Here is a 17,883-nt window from a genome sequence, read left to right as displayed (position 1 = left end):
GATGCTTGCTCCTTGGAAGAGAGGCTATGACAAACCTTGACAGCATATTAAAAAACAGAGATGCTACCTTGCCAACAAAGGTCCATATAGTAAAAGTGATGGTTTTTCCAGTAGTTATGTATGGATATGAGATTTGGACCATAAAGAAGGCTGGGTGCTGAAAAAATGTTGCATGGAATTGTGGTGTTGGAGAAGACTCTTGAGAGTCCCTTGGACTGCAAGGAGATCCAGCCAGTCCATCCTAAAGGAAAGGCATCCTGAATATTCATTGGAAGGACTGATGCTGAAGCTGAAACTCCAGTGCTTTGGCCACCTGATACAAAGAACTGACTCACTGGAAAAGACCCTGATGCTGGGAAAGATTGAAGGCGGGAGGAGAAGGGGATGACGAGGATGAGATGGTTGGATAGCATCACCAACTCAATGGACATGAGTTTGAGTAAGCTCCGGGAGCTGGTGATGGACAGGGAAGCCTGGTGTGTTGTAGTCCTTGGAGTTGCAGAGAGTTGGACATGACTGAGTGACTGAACAACAACAAATCCTTGATGTGAATCTTTCTATGGGAATTTGAGTGCTGTAAAAACATCCAGATAGCTGGCAAAGAAGCTGAATCCTCCAGCTTATCCAGGGCATTGATAAACAACTTGGACTGTACATTAGAATCATCAGGAAAGGTTTTACAAAATACTGGTGCAAAGTCTGTTTCCATCACAGACTATTTAAATTGGAATCTCATTACTCTGCCAACAAATGTCCATCTAGTCAAAGCTTTGTTTTTTCTAGTAGTCATGTATGGATGTGAGAGTTGGATTATAAAGAAAGCTGAAAGCCAAAGAATTGATGCTTTTGAACTGTGGTGTTGGAGAAGACTCTTGAGAGTCCCTTGGACTGCAAGGAGATCCAACCAGTCTTTCCTAAAGGAAATCAGTCCTGAATATTCTTTGGAAGGACTGATGCTAAAGCTGAAACTCCAATACTTTGGCCACCTCATAGAAAGAACTGACTCCTGATGTTGGGAAAGATTGAAGGCAGGAGGAAAAGGGGATGACAGAGGATGAGATGGTCGGATGGCATGAGTTTTAGTAAGCTCTGGGAGTTGGTGATGGACAGGGAGGCCTGGCGTGCTGCAGTCTATGTGGTCGCAAAGAGTTGGACATGACTGAGCAACTGAACTGACTGAACTGAACTTGGGACCAAAGTCTAAGTATTTAAACAAATATTCCTAGATGACTTTTGAAAATTATTGTTACAATAAGACCTAACCTGGGCCTCATTCAACATGCAGTGAGAATAATACTACAATATTTCTGGAATGAAGATGCCAAGTGATAACCAAAAGCTAAGGCTCTTCATTCTACTTGGCTTGCTTCTAGCATGTACAAGCTCCAGAAATGACCACAAACTGTGGAGGAGACAATGAGATGGTAATAGCACTGAAGGGCTGTCGGATCCTGAAGGGGGGAGCACAGGTTGCTGAGATAGAAGTATGGATGATCCAGTGAGAAGTAGTCAGCAAGAGTGAATGATGTTCCAAAGGTTGCAATCTTTCCTCGATAGATGCCAGTCTAGGGGCCTGCGTAGACTTGACGTCACCATGCAACAGGAACATGATGATGATCAGTTGGCAGTTCACAGGGAAGAGAAGCTTCTTCCTCAAACTATGGTCATATTGGCAACCCTAACCTCGCCCAACATATATTCAAACCAAGTTTTGAAAGGAAATGGAATAGACAGAAAATCGACATGACTGAGTCTTCATTTACTTAACAAAAACAAGGTTATTTTACCCTAACTGTTGCAAATTAATGGGACAGATACCATGTGATGGTATCAGTTAGTTCAGTTACTCAGTCATGTCCAACTCTTTGCGACCCCATGGACTGCAGCACACCAGGCCTCCCTGTCTATCACCAACTCCCGGAGCTTGCCCAAACTCATGACCATTGAGTCGGTGATGCCATCCAACCATCTCATCCTCTGTCCCCTTCTCCTCCCACCTTCAATCTCTCCCAGCATCAGGGACTTTTCAAATGAGTCAGTTCTTTGCATCAGGGGCCAAAGTATTGGAGTTTCAGCTTCAGCATCAGTCCTGCCAATGAATATTCAGGACTGATTTCCTTTAGGATGGACTTGTTGGATCTCCTTGCAGTCCAAGGGACTCTCAAGTTTTCTCCAACACCTCAGTTCAAAACCATCAATATACATATGTATATATGTATGTTTGTATATATAAGCAAATTGTGTTCTTTGTACATTGTAGGGTTTAGATAAAATTCAATCCCACCAATCTACTTAGGTATTAAAATACTAAAACTGCATCCATATAAAAGAGCCAGAGGAAAATGTCTTTTAACAATGAGAAGCTACAGGGGTTCCTGTCTGTATGAAATATGTTATTCTAAATGTTCACATCTCAGGATGGCTGTTAAGGCACAATTAACATGGAAACTGTCATAACTTTTTTTTAGTAGAAGAGCAATTGGAAATCTAATTAGGACATTGTAAGAAGGAAATTTCAGAGTAATGATAGCAAAAAGTAACCTCATGTGAATAGATGTCTACATCATGTATCATCAGGACTGCAAATTGAAACAATAGTAAGACACCACTATACACTTATTAGAAGATCCAAAATCTAGAATGCTGACAATGCCAAATGCCAGCAAGATTGTGGCACAAACGACTCTCATTTATTACTGGTGAAAATGCAAACTGGTACCGGCAGTTTTCTTACAAAACCCAGCCCACTCTTACCACAAAATTCAACAATCACTCTTCTTGTCATTTACCCAGAGAAATTGAAATACATGACACACAAAAGCTGGCACACAAATACTTATAGCAACTTTATATTCATAATTGCCAAAACCTGGAAGCAGTCACGATGTCCTTCAGTCGGTGAATGGCTAAACAAACTGTGTTATATCAGATAGTGAAATATTATTTAGTGTTAAAAAAAAGAGCCACAGAGCCATGAAAAGACATGGAAGAAACTTAATTGCATTTTACTAAGTGGAAGAAGACAGTCTGTAAAGGACATGTTTAATTCCAACTGTATGATAGTCTAGAAAATGAAAAACTATAGAGACGGTAAAAACAGTAGCAGTTGCCAGGGTTAGGGGGAAGGGAGGGATGAATAGATGGAATCAGACGATTTCAATGAAAATACTCTATATGATAGTATAATGGTGGTTATATGTAAGTATATGCTCATCCAACCCATAGAGTTGAGGGCTCGGCACTGAGAGTGAGCTCTGACATAAGCTATAGGTTTTGGCTGATGACGATTCAATGTAGGTTCATCAATTGTAACAAATGTAGTAGACTTGCGGAGGATGTTGATAATGTGGAAAGCTGTGCATGTGAGTAGGGTGGGGTATATATGGGACATCTTTGTGCCTTCTGCTCATTTTGTACAAACAAATAAATACAAACACATATAGGAGTTATTTATTTTGTGATCCAAAAAGATGTGTAGTGGAGGACTGCAGAATAAACTCTCCTTCATGGTCGTTTATTATTAAGCATTTACAGTGGTAGCATTACTTGAGTGTCAAAGACAGAAAGTTGGCATTGCTTTCAAGGCAACTTTCAATAAACTCCAAATCAGTGCTTCTCAACTTTTAATATGTGCATTAATCTCCAGGGTGTTGGGAGTGGTTGCTTTTTAAAATGCAGATTTTGATTCAGAAGGTCTAAGGTGGGGTGGAAAGAGTGTTTCTAATAAGCTGGCAGCTGCTGCTGGTCCTGGTCCATGGACCACAATTGAACTACTCAAATTTTTTTCTTTAGGAAAATGGAAAAAAATTTACAGAACTGTAACTTTTTAACGGAAAAATTTAACCCTCCTTTTAAACAATTAATTTGTTCATTTATGGGCTTATTTCAATTAGTTAAACTGCATTGCTGTGCATGTTCTTTGGTCATAATGTATTTGTTTTATTAAATTTATAGCAAATATCATGTTGCACTTAATATGCAGCATGTGACATATTGGAATTTCTATGGTAGATTTTTACTCAGTATATTTTAATGAAGTGCGGCCAAGTAGCTGTTATCTTTAAAATTTCAATTCTAATTAAGATAGGATCAGATAAGGAAAAAACATAAGTAGATTGCTATGTTCAGAAGATTCCAAGTTTATAACTTATAACAGATTTTGACAAATTTGTAATCATAAATTGTAATATTTTGCAATATCATTTTCTCTTAGCTTGTGTTATGTAACAAACAATTGAATGACTTAAATTGGGAAGAATGAAAAGATTTTGGGAGTCTGCAAATGGTGTTCTCCCATCCCACCAGCCCCAGGAATCCACCAAGCGTCCTCTCCAAGGTTCCAAAGGCAGCCTGACAGGAGGAGTCTGCTGGGATCCTCCTCATGGGCTCAGAAGTCTGGATGCTCACTCAGTTGGCCAAATGACCAATCACTCCAAAAGCTTTCAGCATGTGTTTTGTACAAAAACTGATGCTTTAATTTGAACTTCAGATTCTGAAGAGACTAGGATATCCCAGCTACTTGAACTGAAACTCAGAATTTCACTTCTAGATCTAAAAGCAGTAGTAACAAGTGGCTTTGATCTGGATTAAAATGATGTGGAATTTTTTAACTTGTATATTTTCTCAAACATTTTAAAACAATAATTTGGTATAGCACGTAAGCCACCCAGATGGATTATAAATTCTTTCTAAAAGCGTAAGTTCAGAAAGTGTTGGAAAATAAGAATATTTGGAGATAAAGCAACTGAAAACCTAGGCAAATGGATTCTAATAGATTGATTTAAAAAAATCTCTGCAAAATTGATTTTTTTGTTTGTGACTTTCTTCTGAAAATCACGGATCTAGTTTGAGAAAATCTATTTTGTTCTCTAGCGTTGTCAAAATTACCCTTGTGCAACAGCTACATCTAAGTACTGTTTATTTCATGCTAGCTTGGATCTGGCCTCAAGACATTTAACTATTTGGAAAATATGTATTTAACATTAGAACTGAAAAACTATTCTTGTTATGGTTGTAAAACCCATATTTTCACTGAAGTCCTGAGATCCACTGAATGAGATGCTCCCTGTATTTTTAAAAGTCAGAATTAGAACAATTCTGCTTCACTGCATGTGCTTGCTAAATTGTTTCAGTCATGTCCGACTTTGCCACCCCATGGACCATGGCCTGCCAAACTTCTCCATCCGTGGGGTTCTCCAGGCAGGAATAAGGAGTGGGTTGCCATGCCCTCCTCCAGGGGACCTTCCTGACCCAGGGATCAAACCCAAGTCTTTTATGTCTCCTGCATTGGTAGGCAGGTTCTTTACCACTAGCATGGCATTATTGGTAAAGAACCCACCTGTTTCACTATTTTATTCTAAAAAGAAAAATAAAAAGAAAAGTAAAAATTTACACTCTTTGGAAAGAAACCTCATGATACCTCATAAGGTTTGTTTATTTAGTCTTATTCACTTAATATACACCAAGCAGTGATCATGTGCTGAATCAGTCGAGCAGGGTCTCTGAACTTAGAAGGTGTATCTTGACGTCACAGAGAGGCCCTGAGTAAGAGGGATGAATGAAATGAAATGGGTGTCAGAGATGATTACAAGCATGAGGGCTGGTTGTACTGAAAGAGCTTATGCTAGCCACAGATGGTGTCCTGGAAAATCAAGGCAAGCATCCCCGAGGAAGGGACGTGTAAGTTCAAAGATGACTTAAGCGTTGGCTAAAAGAAAGGAAAGAATCTCTGAGGCAGCGAGACCTGAATGTGATGTTCTTCACACTGCTGATTATCCAAGGACTCGTGGAGTTCTCCCTACTGACACTCTGCGTGCCCTGCTTAGCTGCTGTGAACAGAAACCTAACAATGGTATTGTTTCAAAATGGCCCATGTTCTCTGCCACAGATTCCAAGAGGAAAATGGTGGCTGGGAGGGATGTGGGAGGAGAAAGAAAGCAAAAGGAAGAAAAGAAAGGGGGAAAGGAAAGAGAGACAGAGAACAAAGAAAGGAGGAGGGAAAGAGGAAGAAAGGGAAGGGAGAAATACAAGGGAGAAATGAAGGACTAGCCTGCCAGTTCAGGAGCAGTACTTTGACCTTTCAGAGAATTCTATGAAGGAAAGAGAGGGAACTTTATAGAAACCTAGCTGGTTGCTTCAGCCATGCGCTGGGATCATCCTTTGTGTCATCCTGATGTCATCCAGATTAAAGCCTTTAATATGACCTAAGCGGGATACTGTGTGGATTGAGGCGTTATTGTAGCAAAGTGATGGTGATTTGTAGACATTGTTTCTGTGTGCAGGGTTTCCCTATGTTAAAGTGGACTGATACAAGAAAGTTTCAAGTCTGAGTCTAAAAACAAACATCAGTTATATTTACGACTACCACTGAGGAGTGATAGATTTTGCCGGAAGGAAGGACCTTTGGTTATGCTTCTTTCTTGATGATTTTAGTTAGATGTGTCTGAGAATAGGTGCTAAGAACTGAATTGCTCGGCCTCATAAAGGTATTCTAATTCGGAGTTGTGGAGCAAGTCTGGAGTGAGGAAAGGCAGACAAAAATGAGGTAAAAAAGGAGCAAGAGTGGCCAGGAAATAACTGAAGGGAGAAGGGCACTGAGTGAGGGAAACCCTCTGATCCTGGGCAGGGAGGTGAGGGCATTTAAGAAAAGAGAGATCGATTCGTGGATTTCAAGTACCCTGTTTCATATGTGATCAGGCTCAATTCAGTCACTCGGCCATGTCTGGCTCTTTGTGACCCCATGGACTGCCACACGCCAGGCCTCCCTGTCCATCACCAGCTCCCGGAGCTTTCTCAACTCCTGTCCATCAAGTCGGTGATGCCATCCAACCATCTCATTCTCTGTCGTCCCCTTCTCCTCCTGCCTTCAATCTTTCCCAGCATCAGAGTCTTTTCCAATGAGTCAGTTCTTTGCATCAGATGGCCAAAGTCATATGTGATACAAATATCTAAGATAACCTCAGCATTTGATGAACTCTGCCATACTTACAAATGCTCAGAATACTTGGTTTAGTTTGGTTTAGTTTTGCTGAGGAAAAGTTTTGCTGAGGAAAAGTTGATTTTACCTCTGGATAAACAAGACATGGAATAAGGAGAGTATTTAAGGAAGAAGCGCAGTGCAAAGATGACATCAGGATATAAATGTAATCTCCTGGGAAATTGCTGGAAATTTAGGAAGAGCTTTCTACTTGCATGAATTTCCACAGGAACTTATTTTAAAAAGACAGCATGTGATATTCCTTAGATGCAAAATTTAAAAGAAAATGATGAAAATGAAATTATTTACAAAACAGAAACTTACAGACTTAGGCAACATACTTATGGTTACCAGGGGAAAAGGGTGGAAGGAAGGGATAGTTAGTTTCAGACTGACATATACACACTGCTATATTTAAAATGGATACCCAACAAGGACCTACTCTACTATCCAGCACAGTAACCCTGCTCAATGGTATGTGGCAGGCACCCCTGAATAGAAGGGGTGTTTTTGGGGAGAATGGATATATGTAAATGGAAGGCTGAGTCTCTCTGCTGTGTACCTGAAACTATTGCAACCTTGTTAATTGCTTATACTCCAATATAAAACAAAAAGTTTTTAAAAAAGAATTAAGTAGTGAACAATGTGAAATTATGAGTTCAGTTGAAGACGTGATGTGAATGGTGATTTCTCATAAATCCTGCTCATAAAAGACCATATGTAACTAAGAAGAAATGTCACCTTTGATTTAAAGGGAGTCAGCCCTACGATTCAAAAAGATATGGTTGAAATTTTGGACTTTCTTCCATATTGTATAATATTGGTGGCAGGAAATTTTGCTCCCTGTCTCCAAATTGATCCTTTCATTTCCCTGAATTAGGGGTTCCGCTCATTACTTAGATTAGCCCTATGGGGTTAAGATTTACTTGAGGAGATTAGTACAAAATAAAAAGGGAAATTCTGAAAATTCACAAGCCACATTTTCTCTGCATTTGATTCTTCAAAAATTTAAAATTAGGTTCAGCTTGTGTGGCACTATAGCTGAATAACTGGAATAGTGTTTATCATTATTTCTTAACAGTCAGTAATAATCATTAATTCCTATACAGATGTCAAGTAGAGAGCATTAAGTACTGAAACAAGACTGTCCATAGAATGTGGAAATGAGAATGGAAAAGAAACTAGATGGAAGTCATTGAGGGGACTGTATAAGAGCTTGACAAATAGCTGATTTTAGAATGCTGAGCGAAAGCAAAGATCAGTTAAAATTAGATAATGTAGATTTGTAATCACCCAAGTGTGTGACCAATTCAGCAATGTTCTTTGGGCGGAAAAACTAGGGTGATTAAATTGGAAATATGGAAATGATTCATACCTGGGAGCTGAGATAATGAACACAATGAACTCTACTTGGGCTAGATAGTCAAGAAATGTTTGCTGAATTGAATCGTGACTGGAGGGAATTTAGGTTGTAAGTAAAGATAGCACGCAATATTTGCTTATAATTTTCTAAATATTTATTAATGTATTGCTATATTAAAATTATCTTAGATATCCCAACTTTTAAATTTGATGCTTATTAATATTTGCAATTAATCCTTAGGAGATAAATCTGTTGTAATCTTCTCTAAATAACTTTCTTGTATACTTGTATAGCTTGTCACATAATCTGGAAAATGTATTGCTCTCTTATTCTGTAGAATACATGTAAGTCCAATGTTCTTTTTTTAAATGTGGATTTTCTATTGCTCCTTGGAAATGAACGAGAAGACATTCAGTCTGTCAAGGACATTAATTTAATAGAAACCAGGGAAATATTGCTTACCTCTGTCTAAACTTAAAATATTCTTTCTTATAAGAGATGACAGGATTCCAATGTTGACTGTCAAGAGTTTATAATGGAACTTGCCTTCAACTCTCCTCAATTTTAACTTTGGATATATTGGCAACGTGTGGGACAAAGTCAGCACTCTTGCTCAGCACAAACCAAAGTCTGCAACTCACCGACTTCCATCCTGGGGGTGGAGACTCACCCTCTGCTGGTTCCTCGTTTTGCATTAGTGATAATTAAGCTAACATCAACAGATAGAATAACCTTAGTGCACCTGATATGACTGAATTTAATTTTTATTATTATTAGGATGATTTCAGTTTCTTTAAAAAAAAAATGACTGAAAAATCCTACAGCAAATATAGAAAGAGTCCATATATTTTCCTGACTTTAACTCCTATTTAGTAGAATTTCTATGGATTTACAAGAAAGTGATGGAGAAGGTTAAAGAAGGATTTTGAGGAATGATAAAATGTTTGTAAGAGAGCTGATACAAGAATATATGGAAAATAAAGTTCTGTGATGGCCTCTAGACTAGTTAGATCTGGGTTTGAACTTCAGTTCTGCAATTTGGTGATTATGGTGCCTTAAGAAGATTACCTCACACTCTGAATCTTAGTCTCTGTATCTGAAAATGGGGACAAGAATGCACTTGATACTGGAGGACTGGATGAGATAATGTATGCTAATTTGACTTTATTTTGCTTAGCCGTGGTGCTAATCTCTACACCTGAGTTTACTGAGGAAAAGAAAAAATAGTTTTTCTATGCAACCACAATGACCAATAAATAGAATGAAATTTTATTTAAAATATCCTACACACTTTAGATCCAGAACTATTATTACCTATATTCAACTGAAATATTCATATTTCAGTTCAGCTCAGTCGCTCAGTCATGTCCAGCTCTTTATGACCCCATGAACTGCAGCACACTAGGCTTCCCCGTCCATCACCAACTCCCAGAGTTTACTCGAACTCATGTCCATTGAATCGGTGATGCCATCCAACCATCTCATCCTCTGTCGTCCCCTTCTCCTCCTGCCTTCAATCTTTCCCAGCATCAGGGTCTTTGCCATGAGTCAGCTCTTCTCATCAGGTGGCCAAAGTATTGGAGTTTCACTCAACATCAGTCCTTCCAATGAACACCCAGGACTGATTTCCTTTAGGATGGACTGGTTGGATCTCCTTGCAGTCCAAGAGACTCTCAAGAGTCCTCTCCGACACCACACTTCAAAAGCATCAATTCTTTGGCTCTCAGCTTTCTTTATAGTCCAACTCTCACATCCATACATGACCACTGGAAAAATCATAGCCTTGACTAGACAGACCTTTGTTGGCAAAGTAATGTCTCTGCTTTTTAATATGCTGTCTAGGTTGATCATAGCTTTTCTTCCAAGGAGTAAGAGTCTTTTAATTTCATGGCTGCAGTCACCACTGGCAGTGATTTTGGAGCCCAAAAATATGCCACTGTTTCGACTGTTTCTCCATCTATTTGCCATGAAGTGATGGGACCGAATGCCATGATCTTAGTTTTCTAAATGTTGAGCTTTAAGCCAACTTTTTCACTCTCTTCTTTCACTTTCATCAAGAGGCTCTTTAGTCCTTCTTCACTTTCTGCCATAAGGGTGGTGTCATCTACGTATCTGAGGTTATTGATATTTCTCCCGGCAATCTTGGTTCCAGGTTGTGCTTCATTCAGCCAAGTGTTTCTCATGATGTACTCTGAATATAAGTTATATAAGCTGGGTGACAATATACAGCCTTGATGTACTCCTTTCCGTATTTGGAACCAGTCTGTTGTTCCATGTCCAGTTCTAACTGTTGCTTCCTGACCTGCATACAGATTTCTCAGGAGGCAGGTCAGGTGGTCTGGTATGCCCATCTCTTTCAGAATTTTCCACAGTTTATTGTGATCCACACAGTCAAAGGCTTTGGCATTGTCAATAAAGCAGAAATAGATGTTTTTCTAGAACTTTCTTGCTTTTTCGATGATCCAGTGGTTGTTGGCAATTTGATCTCTGTTTTCTCTGCCTTTTCTAAAACCAGTTTGAACATCTCGAAGTTCACGGTTCACGTATTATTGAAGCCTGGCTTGGAGAATTTTGAGCATTACTTTACTAGTGTGTGAGATGAGTTGAAGATATCTATTAGACATATACATAATTTATAACAACATATTACATATCTTGGAACTATCTTATCATGTAACAAGTAGGACTTGCGTGAAAGAAAAGAATATTTGGAGGCCTTAGAGTAACACAGGGCTTCCCTGATAGCTCTGTTAGTAAAGAATCTACCTGCATTGCAGGAAATCCTGGTTTGATTCCTGGGTCAGGAAGATCCCCTGGAGAATTCCGTGGACTCCATAGTCCATGGAGCTGTAAAGAGTCAGACATGACTGAGAGACTTTCACTTTCACTTAATCTCTCATAAACAGATTTTGAATTTTGTATGACTCTACATTTTAGACTATATATATATTGAATTGTTGGTAGTTTTGCTACATAAATATAATGATTGAGGATTATTTTCTAATGTTGACTAAAAAGATTCACAGTGTGAGAGTGGCAAGTGAAGTTTCGTTTTGGGCAGAATGAGGACTGCAGTCCAGGAGACACCACCTCAGTTGGCTCTGAGAGACTGCTCCAAGGAGGTTGTAGGCGGAAGCTGATGTATAAGATTTTGGCGAAAGGAGAGTTCACTGCAATCGAGTGCATACTTTACAAAAGATTTTCTGCTAGTCACGAGGAGCTGATGTCACCATGAAGGGATTTAATGATTTTCTAGATGTGAAGAGATGCAAGGATCAGGGTCATTAAATCAGTTCCTGAAAGTATCCAACTATCTGAAGACCTGTCCCCGCTGTTTCCCTGGATCACAGAGCTCCTCACTCTCGCCCTGAATCCCCCTGAGAGGGTGTTGAAGGTTGGCGTTTGCAGCAGCACAGGATTTAATCACCACAGAGGCAGATGGCAAAGGCCCTTGTTGTTGTCATTCCGCCGCTGGCAAATGTTCTTGGCAAGTGCTAAGTTGTAGTTGACATTAGCATTTCTCAGAGAGCATAAGACATAACTTAATCATTCAATCAATCACTACATATGACCATCTATTTGTTCCTGTTGCTTTGGTGGTTTGCTATCTGCTGGTTGGCTTCTGGGCTTCTGTCATGGCTCAGCTGGTAATGAACTTGCCTGCCAATTCAGGAGACACAAGAGACACTGGTTCAATCCCTGGGTCAGGAAGACCCCCTGGAGAAGGAAATGGCAACCCACTCCAGTATCCGTTCCTGGACACTCCCATAGACAGAGGAGCCTGGGGGGCTACAGTCCATGAGATTGCAGAGTCAGACATGGCTGAGTGCAAACACATGCACGTAAGCTGGCAGCAGGTATGACCTCCAGGTTGGCTTAAATATCACTGAGGACTATTCTGAATGCTTTGGCTGCCCCTTCCCTGGTGGCGTAGGCGCTAAGGAGTCTGCCTGCAGTGCAGGAGACCCATGTTTGATCCCTGGGTTGGGAAGATCCCCTGGAGAAGGAAATGGCAACACATTCCAATATTCTTGCCTGAAAAATCCCATGGATGGAAAAGCCTGGCAGGCTGTAGTCCATGGGGTCACAAAGAAATGGACGGGACTGAGCAACTTCACCTTCTTTGGCTGGCTTGAGATTTTCATTGTAGGAATTTTCAAAGTCAGGAATTCCAGGAAACTCTTGCCTTGGGCACATATGGTGAACTTGGGCCAGAAAAACACTGGGTCAGTGGGGACTCATTTTCTAAATTTCCTCCACAGAATTCTGTCCACAGACTACTCTTCTTTAGAACATAAGATCTTTACTCCATTTGCATTTGAAAATCAGAGCTGGGGGAAAGAATGCAGTCAATTGATTTATATATGAATCTTAAACATTGCTGAGCTTTGCTGTACTTACTCTTTGTAGACGAAACTAGAGATAGAGTATTAAATAGAGTTCTAGGTTTCTGTGGATAGAATGACTGAGGTTCTGTGAAAATGGTCGAAGGGGAAATAAATTTTGACTCTCAACTTTATCTTTGTAAATTATGGTGCAGTATCTTCTTTCTGTATATGCCAGACAAGTAAGTTTTGCTATTAAGCATTAATGTTCTGTGAACTTTGGATTGCAAAAAACTCTTTCCAGATCTATTGGAAAGTGGATATGAGTGATTAGACAAATTATGCAAACTCTTTAAGCTGAAATTTCCTTGTCCCATAAATGGGGGATAATATTTATTTAACTTAATTAATGTTACTGATAAATATGTATATAATGTTTAATAGAGTAGACAATACCTTTAAAAAGACTCAAATATAAGTTAGATGTTAATGTGATGATTGTTATTGTTATTCTACATAATGTTTATTTTATATTTAACTTTAAAAAAGTCTCATGTTTATAAGTAAAGGTGACTAATCTGTGATCATTTGGATTTTTATCTTCTCCTGCTCTATTTTTTTCTTAAGGATGACATTTGTTAGATTGGTTTTCCTTAGCTTTTTTTAGTTACCTCTTAATCGGAAAGCTTGGAGCTGGAAGGATAAATGGGAAAAGGTCATTCATTCACACATGTCTTGGGGACTTAAATGTATATCATACGGTAGCACAAGAATAAGTTATGGTGGTTGCTTCCAAGATTTTCATAATTTACCAGTTGGAAACAGAAGTTTTTAAAAAAGCACTTTTATCATTGGTGCAAAAAAAAAAAAGAAAAAAAAAACTTGCTGGAAACCAACCATGAGAGAAAAAAGGAAGTGTGGTAACCACTGTCTTAAAATATTTTCCTAAGTGTATGTACCTAATTTATTATGGAAGATGTTTTAATCACTTGGGACAGTCATAACATCTATAGTCAAATTCTGTCCCTAGAAAATATTTTATATATGGTAATTTTGAGTGATAATTTTGAGACTTAGAGTGATGTGTTTAATTGCATTACTAATGACTGGAGAAAAACAGACACTGAGAAGAAATATATTATTAAAATGCTGAATTATCTCAGAACAGTGCATTTCTACTCTTGACAATAAAGAGTTCACATCAGTAATTTTTTATACAACATAAAATTTGTGTTTCCTTGTTCAGAATACCTGCTGAAGACACAGAGGAAAGTAAACCTCCACAACCTGATGATTCCCACAATATAGCTATCCATGTTAAGAAGGCACGTGGTGGCCGTACTTTATATGGACCAAAAAAATTTGAAGAGAAGGTAGTACAATTCATGGCTATTTTAAAGAAATTGTAAGTATTTTAAATACATTACTTCTTGTAGTTGAATAATTCTTTTGAATAGCTTTTTAAAAAAATCATTATTTATTCCTATTCAATATGGATAGTCTATTGGGTAGGGACAAGTCCTTACTCTTGCCTCCAGCCCTCAAAACCCAGGGAGAGGTGGTTGAGGGTCCCCTTGGGGTGTATTAGTCATATTTGCTAACATCACAAATCTCATCATGACTCCGTTAATCAGATTGCAATGCTTCTAAATGCTTTATGTATTCAAACAAAAATAATGCAACTGAAACCTGTTTAATTGATGGATAAGTTGTCGTATCTATAGTCCTCTGTTTATCTCTAGGTGAACCATGAGCAGATCCATGGACTACTTGAGTAATGACATTTAACATATTTTTAAAAATAACTACCTTATACTCTAAAATTTTTTACTTTGTCATCATACTTGAAATTTTAACAAACTGATTTTGAGTAAGAGTAGCCTCTTTTTAAAGAAATGCAAATATGCCTGACAAGATTAAGAATCCTGGTTATTGATAACCATAATAATATGATTATGGCTTAATCATATTATTATGTCTTAGCTTATACTTAAATTCAGCAGCTCTGAGTAAACAGTGTTAGATGGGAGGAAGAAAAAAAGAGGTTGAAACATTAAAATCATTGGAAAGGTCACGTATGGGGGATGTCACCAGAAAGGAAGGGTTTGAATAAGTAGAGGACACTGTAATTGTGAGGGGTGATTGACAGACCAAAAGAGATTTACAAACCTTTCTGTTAAATTTTGTATTTTGAGGCATATCAGGTTAAATACAACCTTACATGTGTTAGTTAGATTTTGGGTTGTAAACAACAGAAAATGTCTGGTTAAAACAAACAAGCAAACAAAAAGGAGTGGGGAAAGGGAAACTTGTGAGAAAATATTGGATAGCTCCCAAAATAGAGAAAGAAGTCTTTGATTCTTCTGGGTATATAATATTTCGCTCCATCAGCTACAACTATTTTTGATTGGAGTTTATTAGGCTCACACTTCGGTTTCAGAGGGAGGGAGTCAGATTGTTGATCGTTGCAGTTTGCTTTCGTATTCACATCTTGGATAAAGGCTGATGGGGACCACACACTTTAATTTACAATTTTACTGAATTTACATTCAATTGGTAAGCGATAGCATTTCAAAAGAGAAAATATCAATGTCTCAGAAAGAGGGGGAAATGGATCATGAATAAACAATATTAAAAGCAATGAATTAAAACATGATGAAATTTTTAGAAATAGTTTTGACTGACTTTATTTTTCACTTATTAATGAATTCAGCATATACTTTTGAATCCCTACAGTTTCTGAAAATATTCTTGACTTTGGGATGGCAGTGGTGAACACAATATTTTTGCCCTCATGGGGAGCTTATATTCTAATATAAGAGGGATAATACAGACATACACAATTTGTACATTGAAAAAAAGAAAAAAAATCAGCAAGCTGGCCAGTGTTGTGAAAGTGCATCGGTAAGGGGAAGAAGTGAGGCTTCGGAGTTAGCTGAACCAGATCATGGCTCTGGATCTTGCAGGCTATGGTAGGTTTTCAATCTTGGTGTGACAGGCAAAATGGGAGTGACATTGTTTTTATTTACGTGGTAATGTGTAATGTATGCAGAGTCCGCTGTGAGTACCAGGAGGAGATTTGGGATGACCTGTCAGAAGGCTATATGGAATTGGTCGAGGTGTGAGATGACTGTGGTCTGAATTCTGCCTTAGGGAGTTCAGTTCGACGTGTATCAATAGAACTTGACTTAGCTTTAAAAAAGACATGAGCTGAACAGTTTTCAATTGATATTCCTGGAAGCACAGAGGTTATTAGCCCAACCTGACCACCATCAAAGATAATGCTGGGCAATTCATCTCAGGCTCTCACACATTTGTATTTGGTGACATTGTCTATAACTCCACCGGCTTTAAAAACAGAATTATGGATTTCTTTGGTAAACATAACTGATTTCTTTATAAATGACTTATTTCTGGAGAACAAGTGATGTGTATATGTAACTGTGGAGGTTGTAGAAAGGATAGGAGAAGAGACAAACTGATAAATGAGCTGTGAAAAGCAGTTTTAGATCCTCTGAGAAAACTTGGCCCAAATGATTTTTCTCCTACTTTCTCCAATTAAAGATGTTTCCTTTGAGGGAAGGAGGCATCTGAAGATCATTATGTTTCAGTGGAGCAGTGATGCAAAGCCACTTCTCAGGAATGACTCAGAGGAATTGGTCCCTGAAAGGACATGAGGATTTGTGTGTTTTAGATTCAGGCTGTTTAAAATCCAAGTGCAATATGGTTCTTACAGTGCTGTTTGCTAGTGAAATGGGGTATAAGAGGAGGAAATGTAATCTCAAACTATATTTTAGGGTTACATGCTGATGAGAGAAAAACACTTTGTGGGTTATTCTGTTAAAAATACAAAGTTGGATTAAAAACTAAGTGAAATTAGAGAGGCCTTCTTTACATAAAAAAAAGTTTTTATTGGAAGCTAAAAGGGAACATAAATTAATAAACAACGATGCAAATGCTAAATGTAATTCAGATTTCTGACAGAAACAGTGATTGTTTATAAGAATGGAAATTTAAAAAGAGAGCTATTTGTGTTAAAAGAGATGAGTTAGCCAAGGACAGAAATGAAAACCTCCTTGACGGTAGATTGATAACATAGAAGAGTAAGGCGCTGACTCTTGGCCCACCAGTGACCGTGAGAGTTAAATTTACTTTTGGGATGCACGTATCACAGATGCCTGACTTCAGGGTTAAGAAGAAATATGTTCTGACTTGGACTCCACTAGTAATTAGTTGTTTAGTTGCTAAGCAGTGTCCAGTTATTTTGCACCGCCATGGACTATAGCCTGTCAGTCTCCTCTGTCCATGGGATTTCCAAGGCAAGTAATGAGTTGTATGTATGAACTTTATACCTCTTGATACATAATTCACTAATCTATAAAATGGGTACAACTGTTAATGTCATAGGATCATTGTTGTTGAGAAGCCTAAATGAAGTTAAAAATGTAAAGCCCCATGAATATTATTAGTCCTTCATAAGTCTTTGGTACAAGTCAATCTTCCCTTTCCAAAGGAATCTTCCATGTTGTGATAAAAATTTTTTATAAAAGACTTCGCTGTGTGCTTCCTATAGCTGAAGTACAGAGGTTCCTAGTATTGTAGAATAACGATGGTCATATATATATATTTTAATTTAAGAAGGAATAAGCAGATTTCTCTTAGGTTGTGAATGAATCTACTGTGCTATGCTTAGTCACTCACTCATGTCTGAATCTTTGTGACCCTGTGGACTGTAGCCCACCAGGCTCCTCTGTCCATGGGTTTCTCTAGGCAAAAATACTGGAGTGGGTAGCCATGCCCTCTTCCAGGGGATCATCCCAACCCAGGGATCGAACCCAGGCCCCCCGCATTGCAGGAGGATTCTTTACCCTCTGAGCCACCAGGGAAGCCCAAGAATATGGAGTAGGGTAGCCTATCCCTTCTCCAGGGGAACTTCCTGACCCAGGTATTAAACTGGGGTCTCCTGCATTGCAGAGGAATTCCTTCCCTGGTAGCTCAGCTATACCTTGTGAATAAGTAGTTGCTATTAATTATTTATCATATATTTATATTAGTTTACAAAGGTGCCAGTGGTATTTGTATACCAGAGTTTCAGAAGCTACTAGTTGGTCACAAATTAACTAACATTTAAGAAAATGATATCTTTGTATCATTCTCCTATTGTTTGGAAATAAGTAAATGCTCTCATTACTTATTTCTTGTCAAAATTTTTTTCCACT

General features: G+C 38.4%; 1 protein-coding gene across 1 annotated transcript in view; it reads left to right on the top strand.

The window, feature by feature from the left end:
• CNBD1 (cyclic nucleotide binding domain containing 1) overlaps window positions 1-17,883 on the top strand; it is a 368,799-nt gene that overhangs the window by 53,401 nt on the left and 297,515 nt on the right. The window contains exon 5 of the mRNA XM_043879351.1: window positions 13,911-14,069. Within this exon, the coding sequence (XP_043735286.1) occupies window positions 13,911-14,069 (159 nt within the window). The remainder of the gene's footprint in view (window positions 1-13,910; window positions 14,070-17,883) is intronic.

This window comes from Cervus elaphus, chromosome 21 (genome assembly GCF_910594005.1).
Source record: "Cervus elaphus chromosome 21, mCerEla1.1, whole genome shotgun sequence".
In the NCBI taxonomy this organism is placed as follows: Eukaryota; Metazoa; Chordata; class Mammalia; order Artiodactyla; family Cervidae; genus Cervus; species Cervus elaphus.
Note: the sequence above shows the minus strand (reverse complement) of the source record. Positions and strands in the feature narration are given on the sequence as shown.